The sequence below is a fragment of the Chelonia mydas genome, chromosome 8 (genome assembly GCF_015237465.2).
Source record: "Chelonia mydas isolate rCheMyd1 chromosome 8, rCheMyd1.pri.v2, whole genome shotgun sequence".
In the NCBI taxonomy this organism is placed as follows: Eukaryota; Metazoa; Chordata; order Testudines; family Cheloniidae; genus Chelonia; species Chelonia mydas.
The window spans coordinates 46,071,686-46,090,802 of record NC_057854.1 but is presented as its reverse complement, the minus strand read 5'-3'; the positions used below and the strand labels follow the sequence as shown (position 1 = coordinate 46,090,802).

General features: G+C 42.3%; 1 protein-coding gene across 5 annotated transcripts in view; it reads right to left on the bottom strand.

The window, feature by feature from the left end:
• The window catches only part of KIFAP3 (kinesin associated protein 3), a 124,781-nt gene that overhangs the window by 87,261 nt on the left and 18,403 nt on the right, over positions 1-19,117 (bottom strand). For all 5 annotated transcript variants that reach the window (XM_037907272.2, XM_043521339.1, XM_043521340.1 and 2 more), the window contains exons 8-10: positions 18,717-18,815; positions 17,245-17,423; positions 14,639-14,801 (exon numbers count right to left, since the gene is read on the bottom strand). In XM_037907272.2, the coding sequence (XP_037763200.2) occupies positions 14,639-14,801; positions 17,245-17,423; positions 18,717-18,815 (441 nt within the window). The remainder of the gene's footprint in view (positions 1-14,638; positions 14,802-17,244; positions 17,424-18,716; positions 18,816-19,117) is intronic.

Below are 19,117 nucleotides of genomic sequence, written 5' to 3'. Positions count from 1 at the left end.
TTTCTAGAACTACTGTACCCCTTTCAAGAGTCTGATTTGTCTTGCGTACCACCAAGTTTCACCTCGCTTAAAAACTACTTGCTTACAAAATCAGACACAAAAATACAAAAGTGTAATAGCACACTATTACTGAAAAATTGCTTACTCTCTCATCTTTACCATATAATTATAAAATAAATCAACTGGAATATAAATACTGTACTTACATTTAAGTGTATAGTATATAGAGCAGTATAAACAAGTCATTGTATGAAATTTTAGTTTGCACTGACTTCACTAGTGCCAAAAATGTAACCTATTATAAAATTAGGCAAATATCTAGATGAGTTGAAGTATCCCCTGGAAGACCTCTGCATACCCTCAGAGGTACGCGCACTCATGGTTGAGAACCACTAACCTACTCCAGTTCCCTGCACTGAGGCAGGACTAAGCATTATCTAGACTAGTGGTGGGCCGTGAGACATTTTGCTTACATTGACCATCCACAGGCTTGGCCCCCCGCAGCTCCCAGTGGCTGTGGTTTGCCATTTCTGGCCAATGGGAACTGCGGGAAGCAGCGGCCAGTAGCCCACCAGTTCCCGCAGCGCCCATTGGCTGGGAACAGCGAACTGCAGCCAGCTGCCACTTCCCACAGCTCCCATTGGCTGGGAACGGCAAACTGCGGCCGCTGGGACCTGAGGATGGTCAACGTCAGCAAAATGTCTTGCGGCCCGCAATCAGCTTACCTTGATGGGCCGCATACAGCCTGCAGGTTGCCCATCAATGATCTAGATCAGGGGTGGGCAAACTACAGACCTGGGGCCACATCCAGCCCTCCAGACGTTTTAATTAGGCCCTTGAGCGCCTGCCGGAGAGCGGGGTCAGGGGCTTGCCCTGCTCCACGCGGCTCCCGGTAGCAGTGGTATGTCCCTACTCTGGCTCCTATGTGAAGCGGCAGCCAAGGGACTCCACACGCTGCCCCCGCCCCAAGCACCGCGAACCACGGCCGATGGGAGATGCAGGGGTGGTGCCTGTGGACAGGGCAGTGCGCAGAACCGCCTGGCCGTGCCACCATTTAGAGCTGGAGGGTGAACATGCCGCTGCTTGTGGGAGCTGCTTGAGGTAAGCGCCACCTGAAGCCTGCACCCCTGACCCCCTCCTGCACCCCAACCCCCTTCCCCAGCCCTGATACCCCTCTTGCTCTCCGAACTTCTTGGTCCCAGCTCGAAGCACCCTCCTGCACCCCCAACCCCTCATCACCAGCCCCACCCCAGAGCCCTCACCCACCCCCGCATCCCAACCCCCCGCCCCAGCCCAGAGCCCCTTCCTGCACCCTGAACTCCTCATTTCTGACCCCACCCCTGAGCCTGCACACCCAGCCAGAGCCCTCACTCCATCCAGCATCCCAACCCCCAATTTCGTGAGCATTCATGGCCCGCCACACAATTTCCATATCCAGATGTGACCCTCGGGCCAAAAAGTTTGCCCACCCCGATCTAGACCATCCCTTACAGGTATTGGTCTAACCTGTCCATAAGACCCTCCAGTGACAGAGATTCCACCACAACCCTAGGTAATTTGTTCCAGTGCCTTACTACACTTACAATAAGGAAGTTCTTCCTAATGTCTAACCTAAATCTCCCTTGCTGCAATTTAAGCCCATTACTTCTTTTTCCTGTCTTCAGTGGCTAAGGAGAACAATTTATCACCCTCCTCTTTAGTACAGCCTTTTATGTATCTGAAGACTTATGTCCTCCTCAGTCTTCTCTTCTCCAGACTAAACAAACTCAATTTTTTTAAAGCTATCCTCATGGGTCATGTTTTCTAGACTTTTAATCATTTTTGTTGCTCTCCTCCAGACTTGGTCCAATTTGTCCACATCTTTCCTGAAGTGTGGTGCCCAGAACTGCACACAATACTCCAGCTGGCGCCTTATCAGTGCTGATTAGAATGGAAAAATTACTTCTTGTGTCATGCTTACAACACTCCTGCTAATACATCCCAGAATGGTGGGGGTTTTTGTTGTTGGTTTTTTTGGCCACAGTATTACACTGTTGACACATATTTAGTTTGTGATCCACTACACCCTTCCAGATCCTTCTCTGCAGTACTCCTCCCCTAGGCAGTCATTTCCCATTTTGTATTTGTGCAATTGATTATTCCTTGTTAAGTGTAGTACTTTGCATTTGTCCTTATTGAATTTCATCCTATTTAATTCTGACCATTTCTCCAATTTGTCGAGATTATTTTGAATTCTAATCTTGTCTCCAAAGCGCTTGCAACTCCTCCCAGCTTGCAATCGTCTGCAAACTTTGTAAGTGTACGTTCTCTGACATTACCCAAATTATTTATGAAGATATTGAATAGAACCGGACCCAGGATAGGTCCCTATGGGAACCCCACTCAATATGCCCTTCTAGCTTGACCATGAACCATTGATTATTCTCAGAGTATGGTTTTCCAACCAATTGTGCACCCACCTTATAGTAGGTTAGTCTATGCTATATTTCCCTAGTTTATTTAAGAGACGGTCACATGAGACTGTATCAAAAGCCTTACTAATGTCACAATATATCACATCTACCACTTCCCCTCCTAGCCACAAGGCTTGTTACCCTGTCAAAGAAGGATATTAGGTTAGTTTTACATGATTTGTTCTTGACAAATCCATGTTGATTGTTACTTATCACCTTATCTTCTAGGTGCTTACAAAATGATTGTTTGATTATTTGCTCCATTATCTTTCTGGTACCAAAATTAAAGTCACTGGTCTGTAATACCCTGGGTTGTCCTTATTCCCCTTTTTATAGATAAGTACTGTATTTGCCCTTTTCCAGTCCTCTGGGATCTTTCCCTTCCTCCATGAGTTCTCAAAGATAATTGCTAATGGCTCAGAGATCTCTTCAGCCTGTTCCTTAAATATTCTAGGATGTATTTCATCAGGCCTTCCCAACCGTAAGACATCTAACTTGTCTAAGTAACTTGTTATTTCCCTATTTTAGCCTCAGATCCTACCACTTTTACATTGATGTTCACCAGGTTAGTCATCCAATCACTGTTAACCTTTTTGTTGAAAACAAAAAAGGCTTTTAAAACTTTCAGCCATTGCTGCATTTTCTGTTATTGTCTTTCCCTCCTCACTGAGTAATGGATGAACCCTATCCTTGGTCTTCCTCTTGCTTCTAATATATTTGTAAGATATTTTCTTGTTTCCCTTTATGTCCCTAGCTAGTTGAATCTCATTCTGTGCCTTCTAATTTTGTCCCTAACACACTTGGTTTGGTTTGGTATGTATATTTATTCTTTGTAACTTGGCCTAGTTTCCACTTTTTGAATGACTTGCTTGAGTTTCAGGTTGTTGACCTGAATGGTTTGACCCAAAATGAAACTGCCACTGGATCTATTCGTAGCGCTTTTGGGTTTCCCAGATAAAAAGACAGGCATTCCACAAAACTAAACTGCCATCAGCTGCTACTGAACATCAAGGTTCTCTCTGGCAATACTTTGGAGGAGGATAGAACCACCTGATAACATTGCAAGGATATGGAGAATATGGGATTTCCTGATAACAAAAATAGGCCACCGATTATCTGGGATAGGGAGACAGTTTCTTACAGATCTAGTGATCATTTTTAGAATACAAAAAAAGCGAAGGCCCCAATCTTGCAAATGCTCCTGCATGTGAACAGTCCCATTGAAGTCACTGGGACTACACACACGCAGAAAGATAAGCATGTGCATATTTGCCGGATCGGGGCCTAAGATAAAAGAAGCAAAGACCTGGGAAATATAGAAATTATTTTACTGTAAAACTACAATTCTTTAACTTCTGTTTTATGGAATTAACAGACAACGGATATTCAACTTCTACTCTTGTATCAGCTTTTACTCCAAAAGCCAATACTGCATGGAAATATAATTTCAAATACTGAAATGATTTCTCCTTGTATCAGCTCAAATCTTTTAAAAAACACTGATAAAAAGCTAAGCCAACTGTAGAGAGACAAAGTATACCTGAGCTGCTGTGAGGAAGGAGGACACTGCAACAGCTCTTCTGCACAGGAGCGGGGAGAGTGAGGAACTCTGGAGGAGAGGTAGCAGACTTCCCCTCCTGCAGCGTTCAGATGCTCGGTGATATAGCTGTCAAATTCCCCTTTCCCCAAAGTGCCTTTTAAAGTTCTAATGGCTGAGAGCCATCCCACACAGCCCTTTTCCAGCTCAGGATCCCCAGGCTCATCTCTCCTGTGGAACTCTTCCAGATGCTCCTTTCTGAGGTTCCCAGGAGGCCGTCTCTGCATCCAGAAGCTTCTTAAGGTCTGCTTGAGAAGAGTACCTCTCCTAAGGTACTGAGTAGCAAAGCCTCGCCTTCGGAAGAGCACCACTACTCTGTCCCTTAGGAGACTGCGCTTCTTATGCTGAGCTTACAGAGTTTGTGGCTGTACAGATTTGCCTCCTGTGAGCCTCTGAGGGTATGTCTATACTGCAATTAGACACCTGTGGCTGGCCCATGCCAGACGACTTGGGCTTGTGGGGCTGTTTAATTACAGTGTAGATGCTCTGGCAGCACAAGTTCTGGGATCCTCCCATCTCTCAGGGCCCTGGAGCCTGAGCTCCAACCCAAGCCAGAACATCTACACTGCAGTTAAACCGTCCCTTGGCCCGAGCCCCGCAAGCCCGAGTCAGCTGGCATGGCCCAGCTGCGGGTTTTTAATTGCAGTTTAGACATATTCTCAAAGGTTAGAAGGAGCTGCAGCAAAAACTTTACTCTCTTGCAAAGATCCTGAACACCCCAGGAGATTTGTTGCTTCTCTCCTCTGACATTGTAGACATCCAAGTTTTGTCATCTTAAGTTTTTGATGGCAGCATTTCATGCAACAAACTCTATTCATCATCCATTGATGAACAATTTTTAATCTGTCCACTTCTGTGACATACATGAAATAGTTCAATGAAATTGTGCATTAATACAGTTTTGTAACTTCAATACTAGAGATTGGCAACTACAGATTTGAAAAATACTTGGGACTGGTCTACACTAACGCTGTAAGTCGATCTAAGTTACATTAGTTCAGTTGTGTAACTTACATAACTGAAGGCGATGTAACTTAGGTCGACTTACAGAGGTGTCTACACTGCGCTATGTTGACGGGAGACCCTCTCCCATCGACATAGCTTCTGCATCTCGGGGAGGTGAAGTGCAGATATCAATGAGAGAGCGCTCTGCCATCAACTTAGCGTCTCTTCAGCAGACCTGCTAAATCGACACCACTGCATCCATCACAGTGGTGCTGATTAAGCCAGTAGTATAGACATGGCCGTGGTTTCCAGCCTTTGACCATGTTAAATTAAAGGAATAAAAAAGTATCAGACAGTAGTACTTTTCAACGAAGGAAGAACAAAAAAAACTCACAATGTGAAATGAATTTCATTCACACTTCCTTGGCAATTCTTTCTATTCATTATCAGCAAGCAGTATGATTCTGATGAACAAATATTTTATTATAAAGTCAAAGGAGTCGATCCCAGCCTCAGGTGCCTTTCATAGTGCAATGTTAATCAATTTGATACTGAAGCCTCTACACTTTGATAGCTTTATATATAATAAAATCATAGGCAAGATTTTAAAAAATTCAGTATTAAAGTTAAAAGAAAAGGAGTACTTGTGGCACCTTAGAGACTCTAAGGTGCCACAAGTACTCCTTTTCTTTTTGCGAATACAGACTAACACGGCTGTTACTCTGAAACCAGTATTAAAGTTAAGCTTCTAAATCTATATTTTGGTGTCTAAATAAACAGCCTCGTTTTAAAACATGCTGTGAAACCAATATCCTGCTGAAGTCAGCAGAAAAAGGTGGGTTCTCAGTAGACCTGAGCAAATAACTGATTTTTCAATTCAGAGGCTGAACCAAAAAAAATCTCCCTGAAAATACAGTTTGGTTCAAAATGAAACCAAATTTTTCTTTTCAATTTTTGTCACTGAATCCCAAACGCACTTTTTTGTTGTTTTTCACCCTTATTTTTTTTTCAATTGGCCAAATTTCAAAATGGAACACCATTTTGAAACACCAAAGTCAAACAAGACATTTCAAAATGGTCACAACAAAGTGCTGACTTTTTTCTTTTTTTTTTTTTTTTAAATCTTTTTCTGGATGAAACTATTAATTGAATTCAACCAAATTTGCGAACAGTTTGAGCCCTGAAAAATGCATTTTTTGGCATGACTACTACTGGCTGACAAAATGTCACCCAGCTCTAGTTCTCAGTACTATTGAAAATCAGGCCATTTATTCACACACCGAAATATGGATTTAGAAGCCTAACTTTAAGCTTTTATTTTTAAAAATCTTGGCCATACTCACCACAAATGATCAAAAAAACCACTCTCAAAATAAATCCCTTAATAATTACTGCTTTCCAACAAACTGGTCTCTTTAGCTGAACTATTACTTAAATGTGCTTGAGCCAGCATCTACTATAAAGAAATGGAGATACCCCAGGCAATGTTCACACACCGAGTATTAGAACCAGCTGCTGCAGAGCCACCTTAGGAAAAAAGGTTTCTCAATTTAATTGGGAAAACAGGAGGAAGCATAAATGTTACTGCCATTAATAACTTCAAGCAATCCCGATATGACTTTGCCTCACTCTGACAGCTGGACATGTGCTTTTTGTTAGGGTCTTTGCCACATCTGACCCCTATTGTTTGCTCACTTGATCAGGTAGGAAAATGTATGCTTCTTTATAGGATAAACGAGGCCTATTAAAATTGCAAAAACACTGCAGTAGCCTATAAGAAGCTCCTTTCTCAAACAGATGTGTGAAGCTCCATAATAAGTTCACTACAAAAAGCCTAAGCCAACTAACTCATAAAGAGAAAACATCTACTTTAAACATTCTTAAAAGAAACCTTCATAAAAGCAATAGAATAATTAAAAAACCAACAACTCTTTGTTAATCCGAAAACAGGCTATTTCTGGAGTTTTTAATCAGCAGTCTGTATAGAACTCAGCACAGACGTGTAATGTATAATGAATTGGTCATCAAAGACACAAAATGTGACTTCTTAGTTCTTCTTTGCAAAAAGAAAAGGAGTACTTGTGGCACCTTAGAGACTAACCAATTTATTTGAGCATAAGCTTTCGTGAGCTACAGCTCACTTCATCGGATACATACTCTGTACGTAGCTCACGAAAGCTTATGCTCAAATAAATTGGTTAGTCTCTAAGGTGCCACAATTACTCCTTTTCTTTTTGCAAATACAGACGAACACAGCTGTTACTCTGAAACCTAGTTCTTCTTTGTTTTGCTCATGAAAACCTATGTACTAAAAAAAGGAAAAAAAACATCAAATCACTGTGGAAGATTTCAAAAAGGGCCTTCGACAGCAAGACACTGCCTGAACATCTGTCAAGGAAACCAGCAATGACAGGCAAAGGAAGCAATACTTGACTTCTGAATGATCAAAGCTGGTTAAAGTTGTAGCCTGATGTGAACAGCTCTGGCCATCTCTAACACTAAGGAAAAACCAGACTGCCTCATCCAAAAGAGCTCAGACTATCACAGAACTGTAGAGGCCTTCCTAAGACAAGATAGATGAACCTGTTCCTCATAGCATGTTGACATAAGGTCTCCAGAGCACAGAGGGTGCTTTCATATCTAGAATAATGTTATGAAACCTAGATCAAGAAAGGATCATGTTCCCTAGTTGCAAGACAAACCCCTATAGCCAATTTGGCTTGATCAGATCATTGTACCCATGAAACACGGAAACTATTATATTGGAACTGTACACCCACCCAACAAATATCCTCTCAAACAACCCAACAGACGGATGCGTGCTTTAAGATCTTAAGCTCTTTTAAGATGGAATCACATGAAGCTGTACAATGGGTATGTACACTCACTGGGGAGACCTTTAGACTCCAACTCTCCAACATGAACCTTATAAATAACTGCTGACTGTGCCTTATTCTCCCTTGCAAAGTCAAAATTTGAAGGAAATGTATTACCTAAATTGCATCTAGCACAATACTTATGGATTCCAGTTGCTGAGATGAAACTAGGGATAACATATTTTGAAGTACTGCAACTCAGTGACTCCAACACTCTGTCAGTAATTCACCAATTTTTCAGCTTATTCCAACCACTTGTGTACAGTCAGACCTAGATTTTTAAAAGTGACTAGTGATTTTGGGTGCCCAAATTGAGACAATTTAAAGGGACCTGATTCTCAAAAAGTGCTGGCCACAGGCCCTCTGAAAGCCAAGTCCCTTTCAGGTGTCAAGTTGATCACCACAAAAGTGGGGCATTCAAAGTCACTACACACTTTTAAAAACTTGGGCCTCATCCTATAGCCCAAGGAAAGGAACATTACTTACATGTTATGGACCAAACCCTGTTCTCTGCACTCAGCCAGAGTAACTGTACTACAGCTCTCCATGTGGGAGGAGATCCACCCTCTAAGCATCTGCACAGTTGCTACTGCAGTAGCTTCTATGATGCCTGTGGCTCCTCTCTGCAGGGGACAAACAACAGCCAATTCATATACTGGTAGTGGATACACCAACTATACTACTGGCTTGGCATCCAAGCACATCAGAGTGCTGGGAGCTCCCAATGCACCCTACGAGCAGCCTCCCACCTCACACAAATAACAGAACACTGCTTCTGCTGTGCATGACCCTCTGTTCTCATGGAAAAGGAGGCAGTATTTGTCTCCGAGTTCACGACAGCTAAACACTTTTAAAAGCACATGCAGTACTAATGACAGAGACAAACATGCAACTACATATAACATCCTTATTAAAAGAGTGAGATACCTGCAGCGGTTGTGGTACAAACGGTGCCATAGGTGTTTCAGCCAGGCTAGCAACTGGCCACATTCCCTTTGTGCAGCTTGTGCCTGGAAACCCCAACCAGAGCAAGGTGGCTCTTGTGCCTCTGTCCTGGCTTCTGGCCAGCAAGCCTGAGTCTGAACTTTCCTGAAAGGAGCCAGCTTTTCGAGATTCTGAGCATAACTAAACTCTGCTGTACCCAATTAACTGAGGAGCAAACAGTAAGCTGGAAGAGCAGTCAGTTTTAAATTCTTCAGAACACATAGGCCGCACTGAAAGCAACAAGTTTGGTTTCACACTGCTGCTGACTCGCAAAGCTATATGTGGAAGCAGACACTGGGAGCTATTCCAAACTGGGAGAACAACAAAAAAAATGGAGGCCGAAGAAGAGCAGAGAACCTCCCATCACCCATGCCCCGGATCTCCCTTGCATCAGCCAAGAGGCTCTGGGATGAGAGAGGAGAAGACAAACAATAATCCTTCTCCTTCAATGTCTGTCACTCTATGTCCCCTCCATTAGCTCAGTTGTAAAATCCTTTCACTCTTTCTGCCTGCCTCTCACAGCAGAGTCCATCCCACCAACTCCCACCTTGGGACATGCCTTAACATCAGATCCTTCCACTCCTGCTCCCATGCTGCTTAACAGCTCTGGAGAAAGTCAAGGACCCTACAAACTTCCTATGCTACAATGTCAAATGCTACTTCCCCACCTCATGAGTCTCAGTCCCCAAATATGTGCCCACAATCCCTGCCCATCACCTATCTGCAACCAAAACTTCCTCCCTAAATGCCTATGTATTTAATTTATACTCTCCTTTCATACCCACTGCTAAAGGCTTAAAGGCATGATATGCATGAATGTTAAAATGCAGTAGCCTAATGAGCTGACAAGTTTGACCCTGACGTGTTCGGAACTGTATGGTTAACTTGTCAACAGCTGCTGAGTTGCATTAGCGCTTGATGATGAACTGCAAATGTAAACCAAAGTGAATTTAGTTGAGTAATATGTATTCAATTCCCTAGTAACCAGGATAAGAGGGGTATTTGGCACTTAAAAATAGTTTATTTAATACTGAAGTCCAGTTGGCCAGTTTTGCTCAGTTGTGATGTACAAAGTGATGCATTTATCACAGGTACTGCACCTAGGAAATCTTGTTGAAGCCCAGAACTGGCATAGGGTGTAGGGAAAGTAGGCTACAGTATTTTGATTATGGTTTCCAAATATAAAAGAATATTTTGAACCCCGTAAACTGCACCAGATACAAACATTAAAAAGCAGATACATGATAGCCATAGGCTCCAGCTCCATCAGGTTATCCTCAGAAGTTGTGACATCTCAGAATAACGCGTTGTGCATCAGGACAGATTTTTTGTATTGCAATAGCACCTAGGCACTGTTCAAACACAGAACACAGTCCCTGCCCTAGTTTACAAGTTAAAGTTTCATCTGTACCGCAACCATTTCAAATTTGGGGACAACTTATACCTTCAAGTCAGTGCCACTGCTATGGGAACCCGCATGGCCCCACACTATGCCAACATTTTTATGGCTGACTTTGAACAACGCTTCCTCAGCTCTCGTTCCCTAGCACCCCTCCTCTATTTGCGCTACATTGATGACATCTTCATCATATGGACCCACGGGAAGGAGGCCCTTGAATTCCACCAAGATTTCAACAATTTCCACCCCACCATCAACCTCAGCCTGGACCAGTCCACACAAGAGATCCATTTCCTGGACACTACAGTGCAAATAAGCGATGGTCACATGAACACTACCCTATACTGGAAACCTACTGACAGCTATACTTATCTACATGCCTCCAGCTTCCATCCAGGACACATCACATGACCCATTGTCTACAGCCAAGCCCTAAGATACAATCAAATTTGCTCCAATCCCTCAGACAGAGACAAACACCTACAAGATCTCTATCAAGCGTTCTTACAACTACAATATCCACCTGGGGAAGTGAGGGAACAGACTGACACAGCGAGATGGGTATCCAGAAGTCACCTCCTACAGGACAGGCCCAACAAGGAAAACAACAGAACACCACTGGCCATCACATACAGCCCCCAGCTAAAACCTCTCCAGCACATCAACGATCTACAACCTATCCTGGAAAACGATCCCACACTCACAGACTTTGGGAAGCAGGTCAGTTCTCGCTTACAGACAGCCCCCCAACCTGAAGCAAAGACTCACCAGCAACTACACACCACACCACAGAAACACTAACCCAGGAACCAATCCCTGTAATAAACTTCGTTGTCTACTCTGTCCCCATATCTACTCTAGTGACACCATCAGAGGTCTCAACCACATCAGCCACACCATCAGGGATAACATTTCACAAATCCCCTTTCTTCCCAAAGCACTATATGCATTATGGGCCTACTAATGCAAGAGCAAAACTCCCATTGAAAGCAGGGTGTTCAGCAATTCACAAGACCAAGTTCAATTATAGGTACAGAATCTCTGGACTGCTGCAGCCTCTGGAGTGGAGGGTGGCAGCCAAATGGTACACAGGATGCTTCACAGCAGTGTTTGGAAGGGAAATTCTGTGCAGTGACAGTGCGACAAACCTCCGTACTTCCAAAACACAACACAGGTAGAGCTGGTTGGTAATTTTTCAGTGGAACGGTTTTGTCAGAAAATGTCAATTCATCAAAACCAAAACTTTTTGTAGGAAAGGGTCAGTTTTAACAAAACTTTTGTCAGGAAGGTTTCACTAGTCCAGGATGGATTTTTCACATAGATACAGAACCCCAGAACAGCCAGTAACCCAGTGGTTAGGGAACTCACCTGAGATGTGGGAGAGACCCAAGTTCGAATCCCTGCTCTGCCTGATTCAGACCAGGGACTTGAACCCAGGTTTCCCACATCCCAGGTGAGTGCCTGAACAGGCAGGCTATTGTCTATACTGGGGTCTCACTCTGTTTTTTTTGCAAAACATTTTGAAAGGTCTTGTTTCATCTGAATGTGGAGGAAAATTTTTGAAACCTCAAATTTTCGTGGGTTGGGACAACTATTCTCCACCCAACTCTAATCACAGGCTGCACTATTTACACATAGATAACAGAACTTTGTTTTTAAGTCTTATATGAAAAATTCACATGTATGGAACACAATCTACCTACCTTGAGGATAATGGGCAATGCCAGCCTTGCCTAGATTTGAATTTATCGTTGTTGCATAGAGATTATTCTACACTTGATGTCTAAACCCCGTTCTTTGATGGGGTTACTGGCCTCGTGGATGGGCGAAAGCAGAAGACATGATATATCTTAATTTTAGTAAGGCTTTTGACACAGTACCACATGACAGTCTCTTATGAAAACTAGGGAAATGTGGTTTAGATGAAATTACTAGGACGTGGATGTACAACTGGTTGAAAGACTATACTCAAAGTGTAGTTATCAATGGCTTACTCTCAAACTCTGAGTGTGTATCTATTGGGGTCCCACAGGGGTCTAGTAGTACTCAATATTTTCATTAATGACTTGAATAATGAATTGGAGAGTATGCGTATAACATTTGCATTTGACACCGAGCTCGGAGGGTTGCAAGCACTTTGGATGACAAGATTAGAATTCAAAATGACCTTGACAAACGGGAGAATTGGCCTAAATTCAACCAGATGAAATTCAATAAAGACAAGTACTTCACTTAGGAAGGAAAATATTAAATCCACAATTACAAAATGGGAAATAAGTGGCTAGGTGGTTGTACTGCTCAAAAGGATTTAAGGGTCACGACAAATCACAAACTGAACATGAGTCAATGTGATGCAGCTGCAAACAGGCTATCATCATTCTGGGGCGTATTAACAAGAGTGGCGTATGTAAGACATGGGAGGTAATTGTACCGCTCTACTCAGTACCGGTGACTCCTCCACTGGAGAACTGTGTCCAATTCTGGACGCATGCTTTAGGAAAGATGTGGACAAATGGGAGAGAGTCCAGAGGAGAGGAATAAAAATATTACATGGTTTAGAAAATCTGACTTATGAGAAAAAGGTTTAAAAAACTGGGCATATTTGCTCTTGACAAAAGACTATGTGGGGGACCTGATAACAGTCCTTGAATATATTAAGGGCTGCTATAAAGAGAACTGATCGTTGTTCATGGACAAGAAGTAATGGGCATAATCTGCAACAAGGGAGGTTTACATTAGAGATGAGGAAAAACCTCCTATCTATAAGGATAGTTAAGCACTGGAACAGGCTTCCAAGAGAGTTTGTGAAATCCCCATCATTGGCGGTTTCTAAGAACAGTTTGGACAAAGACCTGTCAGGGACAGTCTAGGGTTGCTTGGTTCTGCCTCAGTGCAGGGGGCCAGACTCGATAACTTTGAAGTGCCTTCCAGCCCTACATTTCTACGATTCTATAAACCACTGACATCCCCTTCAGCACAGCCTGAGGTTCAATTGCTACTCATTGTACCCTTTTAATTTTTCCATTTGTTCCACTCTGAAGAAAGTGTTTCTGTCATACATTCCCGCTCCTCAATTTCTCTTCGGCTTATATATCCTGAGAATCTTCCATCTGTATGGAGAAACATTATCAAGCAGCCAGGACCCAAACTCCATCAAACAGGAATTTTACCTTAAACATCACCTGGAAATCAACTGGTATCAAAGTGCTCCCTGTGGCAAATATCGTTTAGGAAGTGGGCAAACACGTTCTGCTCTGAGTTGCAATTTCCAAGTGGTGATAAGGAGTAACTCTATACAGTGTGTACTAGGGTAATCCAACCTGCAAGTGACATAATTGCAGGAAAATTCACATCTAAAAGAAATGGTCATAACCTTATTTGCTACTAACAAGAAAACACATTCTTGGCAACCACTGCTACCTGGAATCCAACAAGTCTCCCAGGTTACAAGCCTTAGCAACAAATGGTGGGCATAGCCATCCACCAAAGGCTCTGATATAACTGGCCATTTCCTCCATACTACAAGCACTAACAGTGTCATCTCAGTTGATTCTCAGGCAGCTAGCTCTGATCACATCCCTATGTTAAGACACCAGGAAAGGTATCCAACTATTCCACCATAAGAGACTGACACACACAGCCAGATGTCCTCAGACACTACAATCTCGACATTCTTAACTACCCCTGAATTGAACCTTGTGGAACACTGCATGAGACAGCCCTCAGAATAGAGAAGACATTGCCAGTACTATCTTGTGGTATCACTCAGAAAAAAAGAAAGGAATAGAACCACTCAAGAACAACTCAGTCTACCATGCTAAGATCCACAAGCAAGTCAGCTGCACTATTCCTGGAGCCCGAGGCTGCAGCTGGGGGCAGAGCATGGCTGGGTGATGCTCCCTCCCTGCCCCCCTCGGGGGGGGGGGGGGGGGGGGGGGGAGAAAGGGGTGAAGAGTGCTAGCTCCCTGAACGTTTCTCCGGCCCTCGCCACAGTTTGGGAACCACTGCTCTAACAGGATTAGTATGGACACCAGAATCTTTGTTCCTTATCAGAAGGTCAGCAATCCCACCCTATCAGTGCAGTCTCCATCCCACACCCAGGCATACAACCAAATTAAGAAGGGTCAAAAAGACACTAGGACTCACATGTGTGTGTAACTTGCGACAATCTTCTTGATAATCTTCATCCAAAAAGATGATCTGAGACAGACAATAACTGGATTGCCAGTGGCAAGAGATGATGTCTTGATCAAGAGATTAACAATTGCTTTTTTAAGGGAAGTTGATATCTTGTCCTTCCATAGGAGGGGGCTGACAACAGCTCAATAATAACAACGATGCTAACACTGCTGGAAGGGCTGCACAGGGGTAAAAGAAAACATACCTAGAAGTGCAGTGAGTTTGGGAAGCAGCCCAACTTGGACCATCTTGTTTCTCAGGCCCGTGTCAAAGGAGAGGTTCAGTAGAAGTCGAAGGGTGATATTCAGCAGGTCTTCATGCTCACATGGTACCATTTTCACTAGTTTTTCCACAATATCCATTTCAACCTGTATGAGAAGCATGAGAAGTCACTAAGCCCACAACCTACCCAAACCTTTGCTTTTTTTAGCAACTATTTTTTAAATTATACTTATAAATGAAAGCAAAAGCAAAGTCAATAGTTAAAAGTTACTGCAGTGTCTAAAGTTTGGCCTTTGTGGTTAAAAATTTTCTAGGTCTGGTCTCTGGCTAATTATTTTTTTAAAGGAAGATTGAGCTAATGGACTCAGCCACTTGGAGTATCAGGTGAATTGTGGCGGGGGGGGGGGGGGGGGGGGGGAGAAGAGACCTCAATGGGATTGTAGCAGGGATCCACTTGCTGAGTGACTTGCAGGATCCAGGGTCTCATTCAAACACAGATAACCTTGGAGTGATCTCCATTAGAAGTCAGATAGATACCCAACTGAGAGAGACACAAAATTGCTATCCAAGGAGCATGAGCCATTTCCCTACATGTTTGAGTGAGTTCCTAGGCAGGATTTGGTACGTACTCTCGCAATGTCATGCTGCCCTGTATTTTAATTTAACAGAAGAATGAAAGTGATCTTGATAGACATATCACTAAGATTACAGGACATAATCTAAGGACTGAGCAGCAGTATCATTTTCTGATATCATGTTTTCTTTACCAGCCCAAGAAAAGACATCTGATCATTGACTGACAAGTCTTCAGAAAGTTTTTCTCACCATCTTCTAAGCTACATCTGTCTGCCGTTATTGGCCATAAGAAGTGTATGTAGATTAGTTTGAACCCTTTGGGCTCTTACCATATGCATTAGGATTGTGTCTGTAGCCAACCTTTCAGTCAGAAATATGCAGAGAATGAACTCAAAGCAGCAAGAAAACTGTTAGCACCATGCTGGTGATCTTCATAAATGTGCTATATTATCCAAATTATTTGCATTACACTAGATATCTATGAGTCCAAATCGACCAATAACAATTTCTGCCTCATTGCTTTAAATGTAATTAGCAATGATGGCACTCAGATGCCAAAGTGACAAACATGATACAAACACCTAGACAGATTAAATGATCACACCATTAGGAGTTTTGCCCAAGTAAGTAAAACAGGACAAAGCCTGAAACATCTAAACTTGGTTCATTTTGTCTCTAAGAGTTATTTAGACACAACTAGAATGAGAGAAAACCTACAAATTTCAGAATCCCATCTCCCTCATCAGTAGCTTCCTCACTGTATGGCAAATTTTTTTTTCTAAAGTATTATTTGTACTATGAAAGAAATGCATGTGAAGATAGCCAAGCTAAGCTGTATGGTCCTTTTGAAAAACGTTCAAGGCTGTCCAAGAAGCTCACAATAAAATAAACAATTTTGTTTTGTTTGTTTCCACACTAAATCAAATGGAATGTGGAAAGGATGCCAGCCAATCAGCAGATGGGATAGCTAATCCTTATTAGTCTAGTAAGGTGCTTCAGGGCAGGGCATGATTATAGATTGATCTCAAGAGCACATGACTTTACCACCTAAGAAATACAATAAATTCCCCAGAAATACATTCCTTGGGGTCTTAAGAATAAGGGAAATACCCTTGCCCCTAACTGTATGTAAATACACAAGAGTATGACACAGTCACTAAGATCCAACTGTCTAAATTCTCAACTCATTTTTTACTACATTTATATATACCTCCTCAACTCAGGATCCAAAATGCATTAGAAGCAATCGTTAAGTGTCATGATTTCCCTTTGACGTTGGTAGGTAAGTAAGGATCATTATCCCCATTCAACAGATTGGTGAACTGATGTAAACTGGGAAAGTGACTTGCCAAAGCCACAAAGGGATTCAGCGAATGAGGGAGTGGCTGCATTTGTCGTCTCTCTCAGAGCCAAATCAGAAAAATCCTAGTGCCCCATTTTTTCCAAGGACATGACATTTCTTACCACCCACCCACCCAGGCTTATGGAGAAAGTCTCTGGATTAGGAGCCAGCAGCAGCAACATGAAGCACTTCTGGGCTACATCCTACTACAGTATGGAAGATCCTGCTGGCTTGGGAAGGCAATAGCTCAGTCTAGCAGCCTGCTAAAGTGTAACCAGATCTCCTTCCCTGAGACAACAAGAGTTAGAGATAGAATGTCAAAAAGAGGGTCTTGTTGCAGGCTGGTTTAGGGGACCTCCAGATGTTTGGATAAATACCCACACTTTTGGATGCTTATACCAATATTTGCAATTCTTCTCGTTGCCATCATATTTACATGTAATTTTGCTATGGTGACGCTGGCTCATATACATGATTCTATATGTAGTTTTCTATAGTGGTTCCTGCTGGGGCTTGCATTATGTTTACTGTAGTCCCTTCATAGTACTAAAATCAGGGCTACAAATATTTTTAAAGGAAGTGGGATGCAAGAGGCTTATTTCACTTTCATTGGAATCTCTGACCCAATGAACAACCACCAGAGCATTTCTGTAGATTGCTACAAGACCTACCATGTCATTTTTGTTCTCCATAAAAATGCTAAGTTTCTTCAGGAAAGACACCACCAGAATAAGCAGCTCAAAGTTCTCTCGGTCCAGTGCTTTCACTAGCATGTGTACAATGTTCTTGTTCCTCATCTTCAGCTCTGTACGTGTGTCCTCAGCAAGGTTCAGCAGCAGATAAAGAGCAACTAACATCAAAATCAATCATACCAATAGGTCAAAGATACTGGAACTATGTCAATCTACATCTACATTAAACGTTTAGATTGGGATTTTCAAAAGTGTTCAGCACTGACTGTATCCCACCGATTTTAAGCAAGGCTGAAGTTGAATGCTTTGATCCCCATTTAGAATAGAAAGTTAGAATTACAATCCATTTCTATTATGTTATATAGGTTTTGAAAATACAGTTTTATAAAACTAAGCAGTGGAGAATCAGGCCCTACATTTTTGCAGTTATGCCAGTTTTAATAATTATCTATGTTGCTAATAAAAGCTAAGAAGTTTCTGGAAATACGTAATTTTTTAATTTGGCAGTGTTCTCTTCATTTACCTGTCTCCCAATTTTTTCGCAGATCTGCACCTGCCTGCCAGACCTCAACGTGTTTTCTGGCTGCTACACGGAAGCACACTGCGTCAGCACTCACACTGCCTGCTTAGAGAGGCCAAGTACTGTAAACATAGTTTTTCCCTGATTGCTGCAGAGCTTGATTTTTAAAATGATGAAAATGTAAGATTATTACAAAGACCTGATTTTAAAAAAAATCATTACTTCACTTTTCACAAGAGAACTTAGTGCTGGTGTAAAGCACTAGACTGAGTGTCTTGGAAAAAGAACAATTCTATGCACAGAACAGACATAGTGCAGCAGCAATGCAGTACTCTCTGCCAGTGATTCTCAGTCCCTAACAAATGAATTATGCATACAGGTGAGAAGCTTGTCAGTCTCCCTGGCTCATTTAATTGTGGGCTTCTGTACTGAGAATACCAACAAAGGGGCCCATTGATAATCCTTGTGGTGGCAGAACTGGGCTAAGAACCATCTAGCGTGTTCTGAAGAGAACTTAAAATGAACAAGTAGCACTGAAAGGAAATACAATTTGCTTTATATACATATTCAAGTACTAGATCCGCAGCTCGTACAAATAGGCATCTTTATGGATTTCAGTGGAGCTATAATAGTTTGCACCAGCTGATAATCTGGTCCTTGCAAGACTCCAACACCATTCAATGGCAGGAGCAATGTCACCAGCAGTATGCAGTGTTCTGGCAAACACACATCAATGTTCTCTCTTTGAGATTGGCCGACTACTTAAATAACGTTTAAAACATTGCCAAAGAATGCAGATTAAGACTACTAACAAATTAGAAAAATTAAAATAAACATCTTCCACACTAGTTAAAAGTTCTCAGCAAGTCCTGGCCCTCCATGCTGTGACAAGGATCTCCTTGCCTGTTGCTTATGTTTTAGGAGTTCATACCTCGCAGCAGCTGTTCCTGCTTGACAACCAGTCCCTGGTACTTTTTATAGGTTTTCTCATAGTCCTTTTTCAGGGTTTGATTCTCAGGATCTTCATCAAGTAAATAACTGGAGTTAAGGATTGTATAGTAATACAGCAAAAGACACAGGCAAATTACAGAATGGGGACAAATATTAATCAGAGATGTTATCTGATCACCAGCTGGGACTACATAGTCTGTGTAATAATGAATAAGATGTTTCAGAGTTGTAGCCGAGTTAGTCTGTATCAGCAAAAACAATGATGAATAAGAGGTTGCCCATGGGACAATGTTTCTATTAAAATGTGGTCCACACTATGAATAGGTTTAGGAACAATGGGTGTTAAGGATTCTACTAGTAATAAAAATGTCCCATATAAGC